Here is a 17,200-nt window from a genome sequence, read left to right on the forward strand (position 1 = left end):
GAGTTGCAGTTTAAAGCAGATTACGTATTGAACGAACTCACTGTGACAATAAGATTTCAGTAAAAAAAAACTACTCAGAGCATAAAGATTTATAATCAATGTGGATTAAGTGTAACAATGTATCCGTTTTTCTGTTCCCAGTCAATATGCAATATCAGGCTAAATCAGCTGTTTTCTATGGCCTTAAGCCGCTGTTCAGTGCATGGTACATCTCAACTTTACTTTACTTGCTCTTTGTTGGTTTTCTACAGGGTGTTTTTTTAAACCAAACAGTTATATATATTCTGTTAGGGTAATCTGTCCACTGGAGAGCTTCTCCAGTGGCCATTAGGAGTCGAAATATGTTGCATTTCCTGCATTAGACATAGTCTCAAAGAAGCACTGATATCCCTCCCTCTTTCTTTTTAAGAGTTACCAACTGAGATCCACACATCCATTGTTTTACTAATGTCTTCTGAAATGGCAGTTGTCTGTGCTGCATTCAGATGCTAGACAAAAGAACAGTTCTAAATGAATGGTTCCTGTAATGCTCTGAGAGTACGTAGGAACGACTCCAATCATCTTATACCCCTGGGTGAGGACCATGGATAGTTTTTAAATCAACTAACTGATAAAAAAATTTTTTTAGACACCTTGGGCTCAGCATTCAGCCACCACCAGTCAACATCTTTGATCAAATTATCTTTTTTTTTTTTTTTTTTTTTTTTTTTTTTAAAATTTGGTGACCAGAATTGACTGCATTTGGCTAAGAGGTTAGGCTCAAGAGTGATACTTGAAATCCTTTGTGGCCTAATAATTGAATAATTATGCAGTTATTTTCAAAAGGACCATCAACACACTAAGAAGGAGTGACTTAAGCCAACGCCTTGACAAGATCAAACTATTGACACAGTATTCTATGAAAAGAGCTATTGGTTTTTGAATGAGAATCTGTTGCAGCCAGAGAAACTTACATTTCAGTCTTGTAGGCTATTGTCTTTTTTTTTTATATATATATATATATATATATATATATATATATATATATATAATCGATGGTGCAGACAGACACAAAAAGGAGCCTCCTTCAAAAACAATTTTTTAAAAAATGCCAATTTTAAATACTTTTTTTTTTAAACACCGAAATCTCTGCAGCACTGTTGAACTCATGAATAAGACTCTTTATTCTCAGAGATTGTTTGCAAATCTATGCACTCCTATTGCATAACAGTGCATGTACATCATGAAGCACGGCATTAACAGAATACAGATCGACACGCCCCATTTTTCCTCTCAGCTGATCCACACAGTTGTAATGCTCCCAAAAGACATCCGACACTTTTGTACTCGGAGCCGCTCACACTTGTTTCCACAGTGCGATGTACACAGTACACACTAACAGAAATCTGTCTCGTCTCTCACAGTTTCAGACAAGATGAAGACAAGACATGATACGAATGTTTCTCCAACTAAGTCGACTTCCCTGCAAACAAGTTAATGTCAAGTTGTAACTCCGCCTTTGTTACTAAATTCAAATCTAAAATGTCTGGTTAGACTGGGACTCCTGGTGGGAATCCCACCTGGGTCATGCTTTTCTCTGCTCTCACTATGCTAACTAGTTCTAATTTATGGCTCCCATGGGCAACAGCAGTCTTGACCCCACCTGCGTTGTTGCTCATAACAGCTGTTGAGACCAGGATGGAAGCACTGGGGGTTTCCAAATCCCATTCATACTCCTGTGTTGATGTGTGACTGAATACTGTAAGTGCGAGTAGCCACTATAAGTTAACGTCATACGGAAACGTAGCCGAATATAACTTTTTTTTTCCCCCCATTGTGGGCCAATTAATATTTTCCCCACTGGTAACATTTGTCCATTGTGTCCACAGCACAGAGCAGATCGTAATCTATCTTTCTCTGCAGAACAGCTGCCTCCTCATCCTCCCTCCTACACCCTCAGCTGCTTTGCCTTCCCGTTTGACCACGAATGAAAAAGAGCTTTTGAGCTAGTTTTGATCAGCAAACAACGATTCCTCTGATCCTTTTGAATGGCATTCAGTGCACAATTCCGATCACCAGTCTCATTGGTGGTCCTGGACAAATTGTATTCTTCCTGCTCATCTTTCAAAGCCACCCTTTATTAAATGTACCAAGTCCTTCAGCATGACAATGGGGCAAAACAAACAAGTTTACTTTGGAAGTTTGTTAGAGAGTACTTGCACGACTGCAATTTAGCTGTGCAGCACTGCAGTAAAAGTCAACAGGGAGAGTCTGTGCAGAACTGAAACTCGGCTACTGCAACATAGTCAAATATGGCACACAGCTAAAGAAACATCTTGACATATAAATTTAATTAAAACCTAAAAAGCGTGTGTCAGGACAGCTCCTTACCAACCATACTGTGAATGAATAATTCATAAAGAAAGAGATAGACCATAAGACACTGTAGCTGTCTCCTTTGCCACAATAACGGCAGTGGAAAAAGCTAGTGTTTGAAATCTCCACATTGACTGTATGAGTCCTGGGTTACGCACACAGGCTTATTGGGAGATTGGTAAATCATCATGAAGATGACAGATGCACACACTTATTGCAGAGTGTGATAAACAAGACTTGAAGCAAAAAAAAAGTCTGTTCAACACAGACGTGTTAATGTGAGAAGTATTTTTTCTATCTACTGTTAAAACCTTTGAGGGAAACAATGATTGAGGCAGGCAACAGACAAACTCAGACTGGTCCTTTCACTGTATAAGCTCATACATACACACACCAAGACACACACACACACACCTCCAGTGCATTAAGTGCCTCGAGCTACACCCCTCCCTGAGTCCATTAACTCTATATGGACACCTGCTACCCCACTAACAACCCCCACCCCCAACCCCCCCAGTCATAACCACCCTGACCCCTTTCCAAACACACACATCCCCCACTGTTTCTGAATGACAAAGCACTGCGGTGTCTAATCTACTCCCAGACAAAACTTTACACTGCTCGTAAGGCAAAAACAATTTCATACACCTCAACACATTACATCCCATCATGAGCGGTAGGGATGAGCATTTACCGCTTCTAAAGAAAAATGAGACAATAATAGCACTCAGCTATCTTCAGTCATTATCCATCTCGAGCTTGTGTACAATCATGCCTGACAGCTGTATCTACTTAATTTACAGTTGTTAGTTTATGTATGATTGGCAACTTGCTATCAGTCTCCACGTTTGTGCATTAAGCTGCAGACTGGAAAGAAAACTAATTAAGTATTAATTAGTCTACTTCAAACAGACTTTTTCAGTCATTGTCAGTCATTTTGCTCTTAGGCTGTCATTGACATGCGCGGGTTAATTTATGGATTTATGCATTGGTAATTAGACGCACGTATACGCAGGCACTTATAGGTGATATGTGTAAAGCAGAAAAGAAGACATTACCAAAACATGATGGAAAATTAAGTGCTTCCATTTGGGCGAGGAGATTTTTAAAGCAGAAATTATATTGAACATACATGTAGACAGAGAGTCAGGTGGGCTCATGCATCTTTGAACGGGAGCGCGGAGCTGATCATGTGTCACTGCATGTGGAGTGGGGAGCGGTCGCCATAGTTACAGTGCCTTGTGAACATCCCACCAGCGTGGGATCTGCTTGGGTGGAGAAGGAGAGCTGCATGGAAGGACAGCAGCTCGCAGCACTGTGGGAGTTTGTGTTTCTGTGTGGAGGAGTGAAGTGGAATCCTCTCTCCTGCCAGTCATCATGACTCCTGCCACAAAATGACAAAAGGGGAGGAGCAGACCAAATCCCAAGGGGAAGAGGGGGTTTGCCTTAGTCTTTTACCCTGGTAGGGATGGTGCTTGTAAACAGTTAAAGATAAATGTGAGTTGTTCCACATAAACCCACTTCCTTAAGGAAGCTGAAAATATCTGGTGTTGCTCACTCTTACGGTCAGTTTCTAATTAGAGCTCTTTGAAGAGGAGGTGGGCATGGCATAGCATTGTTTTAGAAAAGAGTGGGGGAGGGAGGTCAGGGGCTATTCACTAGAAAATGAGAAGGAGGAGGAGGCAGCTGGAGTGCCTTTTAAGAGCGCAAGTGAGGAGAGGCAGGGATCCATGCAAATCACCCCCAAAAGAACAAACCAGTTTACAAACTGAATAGCTGGAGGGCTGTTATCACAAAGCATTAGATAAGAATCTGAGGCGTGAAGAGATGTGCCGGCTTGACTGCGAGATCATGGCGAGAACATGCGATGTTGGGAGAGGCCAGACGGTTAACCAGGGGTGCTGGAGCAGAGTCGAAATCAGACACAAAGCAGACGCCGCCTCTGCTCTGTCTCCAGCTCCGGCCACTTTCCTGAATCACTGTCAGGCAGGAAGTCTCCCTCAAAAACTTATCTCTCCTCAGTCAATCATCTCCCCATGTGAAGCGGAGAGAGATCACAACTCAAATCTGGGTCACAAGAAATGATAGTCATTTTAAAAGCAAAAGCAAACGCTGCACAAGAAGGCGAGCTGTGATCACTCATAGCCAACTTTAGTTTTTCCATTTATTGCTGTTCCAATAAAGTTCAGTCAGTCCAATCTGAAAAAAAAAAAAAAAAAAGATTCCTTGATCTCCTCTGAAGGCAGAGCTGGAGGAAAAGTTGCTAACTAGGCTTTTACCTTGGATGAGAGGCAGCAGGAGGATAGAGGCTGATAACAGAAGCCGGTGTAGCTGTAAAAGAAATCTTAGTAGGGTGTGATTTTCTGTAGCAGGCTGTGAAGTTTGTATTACAGGGCAATTACTTGCCCTGCAGCTGTTGAACACTAACCTGCATTTGCCTTTAGGTGCGCCTGAAGCAAGGAATTCCACAAGCTAAAAAAAAAAAAAAAACCAACAACAACATCCACATCACTACATTCAGACATACGTCATCCATGGAGACTGACCCACACTGAAGTGGCATAAAAAAGTAACAATATTGCCGACCTATACAAGGCTCGTGACTTTGTTGTATTCCAACTATAATAACAATATATATTGACTCCACTTCTCTGATGGATGATAGCGGAGCTGACAGTCTTGCTTCTGCTTTTATATTGTTTTGCTTTTTGTTAGTTGCGCCAACAATGGTATGATATAAGAAAAAACAATGACACAAAAGAGATCTTGTCATGGGTATACACAAAGACACAGGTCTAGTGCTTATGATGTAAACAAGCGTGCCTCCAAATCCAAAATACAGCAGGCACAGAAAATAACAAGGGGAGCATACAGTAACAATCAGGCAGCTGCACGAGCCTGTATTTCCCCTAACAGGCAGACGCAGGGCCTCCGATTCTGGTGACAACAACTGGAAAAAAATAACGAGTGACATATATTTGGGCAATGACATGCCAAAAAAAAAAAAAAAAGTGCCACAGACAGAGAAGAGCTACCCAAACAGCTAGACGGTGAGTTATTTCGTTTAGCCACACTGTCTAGACAGCCCTCTCTTGTGTCAGCTGAGGCTTAAAACGCAAGAAAAATACATTCCCAGCGCTTTAACAGCTGAGTCAAGGTGCTGGACTGACCACACGCAAGCTGAAATCTATGTCATTTTTGGGTGGGGGGCCTCCAGCTGTCATTTGCATTTGGGACAGAGGAGAGGCTGGGATGCATCAGGGAGTGGCGCAGCAAAAATTTGAATCATGAAAAACGTTTGAAATGCCCGCGTCAACATTACCACACAATCAGGGCCCTCAAAGGTTGAAATAATCGGGACATGTATTAAATCTCCTTTTCAGTGCCACCTGTTTTCCCTTTTCAACCTCAGCGAAGACAACCAAGATGGTAACATCCATTCTACCCCTCCCTAAACCCCACGTTATTGCTCATAGCAACATGAGCAAATTCAATGACATATTTCTTATTTCATTTTAATTATTAACCTGCTTAACATTAAAAAGTGCTCATGTTTTAATACGTCTGTCATATGAAAAAAGGAGATTATTCCCACTGTAAGCCCTTTCAAGCATTTATGATTATTTGTCACAGCTCAAAGTGAACAATTAAATCAATGCTTGAGTGGCTCTAAGTGTCTCCCATTTTACACGGTGAAAATGTTAAGGAAAATAAAGACAAAGTAATTTAATTACATCTAAACTGAAAATGAGCTTTTGACTACCTTCATGTTCTTTGGAGGGCTGCTTTTTTTTTTTTACTCGATAAGCTCTAAGTTTGATAGTGTTACTGCCACTCAAAACTTTTCTCTTTTCAATCAATAGTCCTATAATGAGCCAAGATAAGAGGGCACTGTTCCAGCGTGTTGCCTGACTTCAAAAATTATATCAGAAATCTCATTAGAGAAAGAGGATTATTTGAAGGAAACAAAGATAACAGCTACCACACACATCAGGATCAAAACTGTGCTTTTGGATGTTTTACACCCTTGACTGACAGAATGGATGCTTCATGTTGCCACTGATCTCTTTTTTTAGAGCACATTGCTTCAGATTTTCTCATTTATTTTCCTTGGACAGTAGATGTCTTCAAAATGCAGAATAATACAAACAGCAGAGGAAAAAAATGGAGGTGGTTAAAAGAAAAACAGCTTAATCAAGGTTAGAAATTACACTGTTTATGGGTGCTTGAAATGAGACAATGAAAACTTAATTGGTAACAGCTTTAAAATGTCTGACACTGAGAATGGCATACGGCTATCTCAGTTCCTTTAAGCCAAAAATAAACCATATATGGACAAGACAGAGGAGGGCTAAAGTATCCCATAATGCCAGCTAACAAACTAGCTTGAGTCCCAAGGGAATCAGAGATTCAGGTTTACTATATTAAATGATGACATTGTTATTACAGGCAGAGAAATTGTTAAATTAGTATTTCATGAGATAAGTTGACACAATTTTGAAAGACAGTCAGCTCGGGCCCTTTATCGCTACATAACAGTATTAATCTCAACATACATACTTCACTGTTCTTATAAAGTTTGCTAAGTGTGCCATTGTTAAATTCAAACTGGCCAAAAGCAAACCAAATTTGGCAGCCATTATCCCAGGATTCCACCAATTGCAGCTGTGCAAAACGTCATCAGTGAGCCGTTTTAATCTCATCCTCCGTGAAGCATCCCACCAGGAGCATTTCAGAAATGAAACATTGTGTCAGCCCAGTTAAACAAGTTGCATTCATTCAAATTAAATTCTACATATTTGTGATCACCAAGTCGCTCTGCTCCCAAAAAAGATCAATTTGCTTGCTTCTCTGCTTGCTTCTCATGTTTTTCAGCCGCTGCTTTAATCAGGATTGTAGACAGGGAGTTGTACTTTGAAAATTAACCAGATTATCTTTGCCATTCCTGTGTCTGGTTTCCTGTTTGGCTCATCTGCCCAATGCAACATGGCGCAGCTTACACCAAAAATAGAGGAGGAGGTTTACTCCACAATACGCTTTGGCTCAATCCACCTTACTGACCTGGCTAACAAAGCAAGCCATCATATAATGGCCATCAGTAGGACTGCATTTCAGTTCACATCCACACCGACTTGATATTTCAGGCCACCTGGCTACATCTGTATGTTTTATACAATCTATCTTGTTGAAAGTTGAGAGTCAAATATGATGTCAGCATGATTTATTGATGCACAAGCATACCACTGACAATTTTCTCTTTCAAATAAGATGTCACACCAACTGTGACTCCCCGTGCGTGAAAAATGCATCATTCACTGCCTATAACCACGACCTATTGGTGCAAATTCATTCATGACATGTTCAGATACTTGTTCAGATCCTGTGCGAACAAGCCTCGCGCTATAAGTAAGCAGAGATTATCAAGACACATAAAATGACACATCATTACAAATGCATGAATAACCGCAGGTGGCAGAATGCGAATTTTGTCAGATGTCATTTTCACCGTCTGACTTTGTTCAAAGAGAAGCTGCTCTCAGACCGGAATATAAACAGGACCAATGGCAGGCCATCAGAACCTAGGAGACTATTGACAGCTCTCTTGTCAGCCAAGTAAATGGAAAGCACTGAGGCAGTTAACAGTTAAACTAGCCCGCCCCACGCATATCAGATTTTCAATTTAGTTATATAAACAGGGGCTTTAGGTTGGCTCCCTGTTTCAAGCATACAAAAAAAAACACACCGTTACACGGCACTGAAAGTCTGACATCTCTCTCACTCTCAGTGGGGGAGAAGGAAGACATTGTGTTTGTAAAGCTAATAACCATTCGTTCCTTCAGGCGACTCTTTTTATAAGCTTAATATCATAAACCCTGCTGCCACAAATAAACACACGCACGCTCGCACACTCGCTCGCACCTGGCTGCAAACTCAGCAGCATAAATAACCCCGATATAAGATGTGCCTGCCACAAACACTGCACAAGTGGCACCTCTGAATTTAACAAAGACCCATACAGCCTCCGTGTGACACAGCCGTCACGCACCTTCGTTTTATTTGGTTTCTTAACAAACAAACTGGAGTGCAGAGCGCTGCCTCACACATGACAGACAAATGGCACAGCTGATCCCACGCAGACCCAAACTAAAACATGTCTCTCAGCACTCAGCACAGATTCTTGTGTATGCATATAGTTTTCCATTTTCATCAGTTTACAATTAGCACTCAGACGGGGGTGGGGGGATTCACTGCAGGTGGGAAGAGAACCTGGCAGAAATTGTACTGTGAAATAGACATAATTCACATGGGGAAATGATCAGCATCAGTGCTGTTGATGCCATCTTGCTGATTTGAATACAGACTCCAAAAGCCCGATCAGATGGCTTATTTTGCTACTGCAAAATTTTTTTTAATGTAAAAAATTGAGTCTGATTTATTCTGATTATGAGGATATTACAGGGTTTCTCATAATGAGAAACCCTGTAATATCAGGACCTTCTCCTTCTTTGTTCATCACCACCTCAAACTGATTCCAATGGCTTCAAGATTATGCAATACCAAAAACCCTTTTTTATCCAGCTTCCATTGTCAAATAGCATCTCTACTACACACGAAGCGATACGTCTTGCATGTGCACTGGGAAAACTTGTTCCACAGCCCCCACCCCAGTGAAAGTGACTTTACATGCTAAAAGGAGACTTGAGGCGAGGCACAGACTGGTAATCCTCTTGGCCGAGCGGGGGCCTCCAGCGGGCCGACTTCCACTCCCACTCCCAACCCCCTCCTCTGTCCCCCAGCAGCGCTGACAAGCCACCCCATCCAGGAACAGAAAAGCCATCTGGTGTTTGTTTGGGACAGCCCACATGCAGGATGTACTGCAGGCGATGCATGCGTGTTGTCGGGAGTCATCCTTGTGTCAGCGTCTGCGTATATGTGTGTGTGTGTCATTGGATGTGCACGCTTGAACTTGTATTTGTCTGTGAAATCCCATAAATCACAGATAATGTGGCAAATGTGTGAGGAGTGAACACAGTGGCTTCACCTCAAGGCACGGATGGACAACAAAGGTCCGTTCACACCCACTGAGTGACTTCATACTGTAGGAGCCTGTTGCTGATGTGTGAACCAGGTGTGTCAATAATGCTTGGATCTATACAAACATTGGATGTATAATACAGATTTATATCTGGGTCTGTTACAGACAACAGTCGGTTTATCAGCCCTAACTCAGAGGTCAGACGGTAGGGTTAATCTGTAAAGTCCATATCACATTAACCTACTTCACGACACACACAAACACACATCTGTTCACGGACATCTGTTATTATGCAGTGATCATCATCGATGACTACATCCACCTGACTCATGATAGTTGCTCTGCGACCTATGAGCATCTACATCCATGTCTCATACAGGTGCCGCGAAAGAGAAAACTGCAGATGCTAATGTACCCCGTAAATCCTGCGAAGAGAAAGGAAATTCACAGGGCAGAAACAGACTCAAAGCATCTTTTTTTTTTTCCCCTCCTCAGATGACTTACCAAGCAGTGCACAGGCAAGAAGGAGCGCACCGGTTGCCATTGTGTGTGTGTGTGAGTGTGCGTCGCTCCGCAGATTCACTTCCAATAACCCCCCTTCAGATGGGGAGCAGATCTCTGCAATAGTCTGGCAGAGTGGTCAGCCGCTGGTCCTGAATCGGGAAGGAGAGGAAGGTGTATGAATCCCCAGCGGAAAAAGAAACTGCCAGTTGGCTGCCTCGAGAGTCAAATCCAGAGCCGGTCAGCCCGGCGGTTTTCCGGTGTGCGACTCTTCCGAGCTTGTGGTGACGCGTTCTCTCGCTTTCACTCTCACCTATCTGCCTTTATCGCTGGCGACGTGTGCGTATGCCAGGCGCCAAGGCGACCCAACCCACACACTCCCCGCTTACTACGCATCCAAGACTGCGGAGGTTACCCGCACGCAGCCTAGTCAGAAAAAAAAAAAAAAAGTCCAGCGTGCGTTGCGCGTATTTTGGACACAGGTGATCAAAGGCAAAATACTAATTGTGTGGTCATAGAGGATCCGAGAGGCTTTGGAGTTCGGAGCCGGACTGGGTTAAGTCCTTGCTAATTGTCCTCCTCTTCGCTGAAGAGCAGAGCAAGCTCGTGGCTTATTCCACGGCAAATCCCGGAGACAATATCAATCTCCCACTATCGCTCTGCAGAAAGCCCAATGGGCGGGCGCTCAAGATGAAGCAGACAAAGCTTTGTGCTCTTGACACAACAGATCAGATTTATCAGATGGCACTCAAAGCACTCGTTTAAACAAGCAACACACCTGAGCTTCTGTGTTCTTATAAATGCGTCCTAATATAGACCGTTAGACGGACATAAAAATCCATTCGAGCGTAATTCAAAATAAAGAAACGCTCTGATACAGTCCCACAGAGACACAGTCACGCGTGCTCCCTGTTCCAAGGTTATTTCCTTATTTCCTTCCAGGCAAAAGCACTTGGGCAGTTTGAAAAGTTAAAAGCGTGCTCTCTGCTCCCACCCACCCACTCAAGAAGACCACGCCCCAGCCGCGTGGGGCCTGCTGCTATGAGGAGGCCAACTTTGCATGTCTGCATTAAAATTCCAGGCCAGGCCGTTAACGGGTTGAATAGGTTAACCGAAGTGGAGGGTAATTAATTAAAGCTAGATTGTTTTCTCTGCTTCTTCTTTGCAGAGCAAATCACTGTTGGAGGATGCTATGGATCGTTTACATGGTGCATTAACTGCTTGATTTTTGGCTCTTCTGTAAAAAATTTGCCTTTTAATGAAATTATTTTCCTTGGGCTCCTCCCAAAAAGTCACCTTCTCATCCATGATTTTCCCAGAAGCCTGTGTGACAGACTTTTTCAATCACATCCTCTCCTTTATTTCCCTGTCCCACACACATAACAGGCAGTCTGCATAATGAGCTGCCTCTCTGTTTAGAAACTGCAGGAAATGCCACACCTTCCAGAGCTTGCAAGCTACGAATCCCATCCCCTCTGTGATTTAGATTATAAGCAGCGAAACCAGTCACTTTGGCATCAACATATGTTTATTGTTTTTTCTTACTCTGCTGCGTTATTAGCCAGCTCTCAAAATAAACATGGTGAATGGGAGTTTGCAGGGAAAGTGAAAAAAAAACACAATAACACTGCTTTGGTGTGTGAAGCTGTGAAAAGAGAGATGCTGTCTGAAACAGACAGAATTCAAGAAGCCCCAACTTAGTAAAACTGAAAGCTTGCCTCTTTGTAATAAATAAATGAGCAGGCCTTTTGCATGTGCATACAAAGAGTAATTTTAGTGAACCCATCTGTGTTCTCTTTATCAGTTGGGAATTCCGAGTTTCAACCTTTGCCTGAATAAGACGTGAATGCTGTCTTTTTTTTTCTTCTTTCTTTTGACATGTTATTACTTTTTGGAAGCAGTAGAAATGATTATTCTCCCTTTCCTGTGCTTCCGGAACTCAGCTCACTTGCAGCTTCCAAACGGTGAGAAGAGTGTGAACCCTAAGCCACAGAGGGGGATATTTACAGAATACTGCACATTCCTCACATAGCAGTTCACTAAATAGATTTGGAGAACAAAACAAGAAGATGTATTTCTCCCTCCATCTGTCCAGAACTGTGTCATCGTATTAACAGAACTGAGAAGGAGATTTTAACCTTTTTATCTAGCAAGAAATTAACAAAAGCTTTTGCAGACGTTACTGCCAACTAAATGTAAGTCAGAGTAGAATAAGATCCTGTTTTGAAGCATGTTGAATAGTGGTTTAGCTTCTCCAAAGTATATCCAGGTCCAGTGCTGTTGGAGCAATACACAACCAAACAAAGCTGGCTAGGTAGGCCATGTGTGGTACACCTGGTCTACATATTGCGGCTCCTATAATTAGCTCAGTTCTCCACAGACTCCTTGCTGCATGGCCAAGTGATGACACAGTTTGCACAAGCAGGCAGCTCAAAGGCAGCTATCGCGTTGTTTGAGCTTTTAATCGTGTTAACGCTGAAGATGAGATCACCTTTGACCCCTTCGTAGCAATCCTGGAAACCGTCCTCAAAAATATGTGCTTGCAGAAAGAGGGAAACAAAAGGGGTTGTGGAGGAACGTTAGGTATAGTATGTGTGAGGGATCACGATAGGTCTCCATGGAAACAGAAGACTGTGTCATATGTGCCTCATAATGGGACCCATCACCTACTGTAGATAAAGCTTTCCTGTGAGTGTCCTCTAGTTGTCCAAACCCAATTATTAGTGGCATTATTGGAAACTTAATCATTTCCTATCCTGTCGCACTATTTGTTGAGCTGGTTCAATCTGTGGGAGAAGCACAGTGTAAACGAAATGAGTTTTGTTCACTTATGCCATCATGCACACATTTCCTTAGTGCTTCCCCAAAGTATATGAATGATTTATTGCATTTTTCTTCTTTCTCACATTATTGTTCCTGTATTACACAGAGAATACTGTAGAGGCAGTCACACACAAACTCATGCTATGTAGTGTGGACTACATAGAAAAATTCATAAGCACGTGTCCCGTCTGATTACAAAGCTGCATTTGAAAACCTGCTTTACACACAAACATGGAACCACATGTGGGGCCACTTTGCTGATCAACCTCGACTGAGGAGGATACGATGAGTCTTCTTACATAAATGATCTCTGGAACAAATGAGACAACTATAAATAGCTAAACAAAAGCTGTCGTGGTGGTGGAGACAGGAAGCCTAAACAAAACAGAAAGGGAAAAAAAACCAAAACTCCTCTAAGAGGCTTCCATCAGAAAAGTGAGACGTAAACAGACATCAAGGCAAAGTCAGAATTAAGAAATAATCCAGATGGGTAAAAATGGAGGGAGAATAAACAGAGAGCAAAGAAAATCTGAAAGAGATTTTCAAACAAAAGTTATGTTGCAAAATTACGACCTTCAGAATTAAATGAGAACAATGGAGGTTTTGTGTTGAAAGATTTTTTTTCTCTCTCTGTCTCACACACTCCAGCTGGGCCCCATCGCACAGATTCAAGTGTGCTGCTAAAGATCTAATGTGAGCAGAGTCATGCTGTCCAACCTCTCATGCCTCAGTTCATATGAGTGTGGAAGATTACATAGTACTTTGTCAGATAACCTGTCATTGCGGAAACCGGTGCAGCAAAAGATGTAATTTTGTGTCATGCAAGTATTTTTTTCTGGATGAAAATCAGGCTCAGTTTTTTTAAGCTTACAGTGATCTTCCAACTTATATTCATATGTATATATATTAAGCAGGAATAGAAAATGGATGGATGGACATATTCATATGTGTATACATATGTGAATATGTCCATCCATCCATTTGTGAGGGGGCTGGAACCTATCCCAGCTGTCATTGGGTGAGAGGCAGAGTACACCCTGGACAGGTCACCAGTCCATCACACGGTTTATATATATATATATATATATACTACATTAGACAGCTAGAAGCACAAATCACCACATTTTCCAGCAGATTAATTATTCATCACAATGGCTCCTAATGTAGAGTATTAATATGACATGACTGTCAAGCCACCAATTTTTGGCCCTCTATCTGTCTGTAGCTCATTTTTTCACTCCCTGTCCTTACTCTCGTAGCCTATTTAGCTCCCTGTATTCTTCTGTGTTACATACTGATCGTGGCACTATGTGCCTTTGTATTTCTGTACGTTTGCTTGACAATCATATGCACTCTTACATTAATATACAATTTTTTTTTTTACGCTTGCATGAATGCTTGCCTTCAGTGACACGTGGAGGCTGATTATTACACTGGAGTGAAATTGTCCACTTCTTACCTTGGTGAATGGTTGCGATGATGTTAGTATATGTTTATTTTAATCCCGTCTTAATTGTCAAATTATTACCTGAGAGGTGGTTGCAAGAAATGTGCTGCGTTGAGTTCATAGGAAATGATTACACTAACAGATGGCAATTAAAGGCTTTTGAATGAAGTGAACAAATACATGAACATCAGAGTATCAATTAGATTCTTCCACCCAGCATGGTCAGGCTTACTGTAGGTGTTTTACCAGATGTTAACACGGACTTATTGTCAGGAACAGAACAAGCCAGACACATTTCTGGCTGTTTCTGCCAACAGTGTGGATAAAAATCCTCCCGGACAGTTGTGGATACTTGCTCTCAATCATAGGCAGCAGAACTTATTTTTTGGCATATTCGTTAAAATCAATTTTAGTAAGGTTTATGCTGCAGTCATCTCTCCTCTACTCGCAGTCTGTCTGTCTGTGTCTATCTTTCTCTTTTTGATTACGTGGGTGTTGTCCCACATGCAAACACAGCTGAATGTCATGCATTATTCATTTGCAGTGCTCAGGTCACACACAAATACACACAAATACACACACACGTTGGCACAATATTCTCAGGAAAGATCTCATGACTTAGCTCGAACACACTGTGAAGAAGCCTTTGCGTCCCAAAACAACGACCACATTGCACATGACACACATTTCATCATCATCCCTCGCAGGTATGGCTTGTCCTTTTTGCTGTTGGGTAACAGCAACAAAGTAGATGGTATCTTCCAATTTCTCTTCTTGGTAACACTTTTTGAAGCTTTTGCTTTGCAAGAGAAGAAAACCCACTCACACCACTCTCCCCACACACACAAAAACACACACTCGCGCGTGTTAAACTGATATGACTCACGGCTGGAAGAAAATGTGGGCAAATAAGCTGTTGGAGGCCTAACTAATACAGCACCAGATTACTGCATCACATCTTTAGCTGGCTACAAAAAGTGGCCAATGCCTGCAAAATTGTATTGGTTTTAACTGATGTGCAACCATTGGTGTCATGCTGAGAGCGTTAAAATGGGCTTTGCAGTGTTTTCACCACTTTTCATTAATATTGTAAAACGTCAAATTAACACAGTGGTGTTCAGTGGTGAGTGCAGCTTGATTCCCAACAACATATCTGTCTCTTATATTCCAATCACATCTTTATCAGAGCTGCAGCTTCACAACCTCTCTCCTGACCTGTGCTGATCACATTTGATACTACTTGACTTTGGGTGACTTTGTACCAAAAAGTGATAACAACGTGCCCTTATGATCAGATTCAGTTCACCTTAACAGTAGTTGTGTCTACTTCTGTAAACATTTACTATAACATAGCATTTTACTATATGGCAATATGGGCTTATTGTTAGTTTTAGCACAAATTAAACAAAAAAAAAATTAAATCCTGTGACATTTGAAAGGAATTAAGTAAATGAAGATAAAAACCCTTCACATTTTGTGTCAGATGTTATTGAATATTGTAACATTGAATGGTGAAACAAGCAACTGGTGCTAATTTAAAGACAGTCTGCTGTTCTTTTGTAGAAGGTCTGGTATAATTTTGCTAATTAGTAGTTGTCTGTAGGGAACATCCATAGGCATTAGACTAATGTCATTAACCATCGACTGCAGTCTAATTGCTTAATGGGTCACTCGTGTTTCATGTTATGCTGTCAAATATGGGGTTTGCACATAGAAGTGGTTTATAGTGAGAAAATATGGGTTTAATTTGACAGCAGTGATATTAAGTAGCAATTATTTCCTAACAGGCTGGCACATAATTGGTGACAGAAATGGAGACTGGGCAGCGTGGTGGTGCAACGGTTAGCTGTATCATGTCATGGCAAGAAGGTTAGCTGCTGCCTATTCTTGTAGAATTTCTATGTTCATTTTGTGCCCACATGGGTTTTTCTGGGTGCTCCATGTTTTTCCCCCAACCCCAAAACATGCACGCTAGGTTAAGCGGTGATTCTAAATTATCTGTAGGTATAACTGTATTTCTTTCTTTCTTTTTTTTCACTTGCGCAATAGTTGTCAGTGTCAGAAAAGGGAAATCTATCCCACCGCTCACAGATTTTTCTTTGCCCTGGATCTCCAATTAGTGCCTGGTTGTAGCTCGCAGAACAGGGCAGGAGTAAACGTTGAACATTTAGTCCAAATGTGATTTTATTTGGCTTAGATGTGGTTTAACTGTTGACTTTGGGCAGACCTAGAAATAGACAATGCTGGTATCAAAGCTGATTCTGGCTTGTACGCTACTGCTCAGGAGCAAAGTCATCTAAACGTTATTTCAACAATACATGAGATTAAGGCTGTCACAGTATCTGATTTTCACTGAAACATTATCGTAGTCAAAAACATTCGTGATAAAAAGATCACTGCAGTGTCAGTAGAAAAGTTTCTGAAAACTAACTTGCTTTTAAAATGGGAGATAAGGAGTGTGTACATAAGTGTAAAAAAAATCTATCTGCATTCAGTGTTGGTTTGTATCAGATTAGATCAAATCTAAGCAATGTGGTGGTCAGCACTGTTTCCTCACAGCAAGGAGGTTTTTGCTTTGAAATGTTTGGCTGGGTGCTTTCTGCATGGAGTTTGCATGTTCTCCCCGTGCATGTGCGGGTTCTCTCCGGGTAGTAGGTTCGACGTTTGAACTCAATCTTTTATCTTCAAACTAATCTATTACAAACCCAATGATCGCTGTTTTTTTTTTACATACATGAATAAAACACACTTCGACTTGATGAGGCTTCACATGAAGCACAAAAGGCAATTTATGCAAACTTAGCACTAAATATTGCATTTAAGGAGAAACAGCCTGGCCCTGTCCAAAACATTCCACCAGCACTTTCTAGAGCAGACAAACCTGCACATGATTTGATCCTGAAAACAAACAAGATAAAAATGTGCTGATTGGTTAACTTTGCTGAGCTAGCTGTTTCTTCCTGCCTCTAGCTGCAGTGCTAAGCTAAGCAAACTGCCTGCTGGTTCCTTCACCACATGTCGCATATACATACAAGAAA

General features: G+C 41.6%; 1 protein-coding gene across 1 annotated transcript in view; it reads right to left on the bottom strand.

Moving 5' to 3' along the window:
* The window catches only part of igsf3 (immunoglobulin superfamily, member 3), a 72,547-nt gene extending 61,742 nt beyond the window's left edge, over positions 1-10,805 (bottom strand). Inside the window, exon 1 of the mRNA XM_072396944.1 lies at positions 9,896-10,805. Coding sequence (XP_072253045.1) covers positions 9,896-9,935 — 40 coding nt within the window. The 5' untranslated portion in view covers positions 9,936-10,805. The remainder of the gene's footprint in view (positions 1-9,895) is intronic.
* Between the last annotated feature and the right edge of the window lie 6,395 nt (positions 10,806-17,200).

Source organism: Leuresthes tenuis, unplaced genomic scaffold (assembly GCF_036924035.1).
Source record: "Leuresthes tenuis unplaced genomic scaffold, fLeuTen1.0.hap1 SCAF_12, whole genome shotgun sequence".
NCBI classification, from domain to species: Eukaryota; Metazoa; Chordata; class Actinopteri; order Atheriniformes; family Atherinopsidae; genus Leuresthes; species Leuresthes tenuis.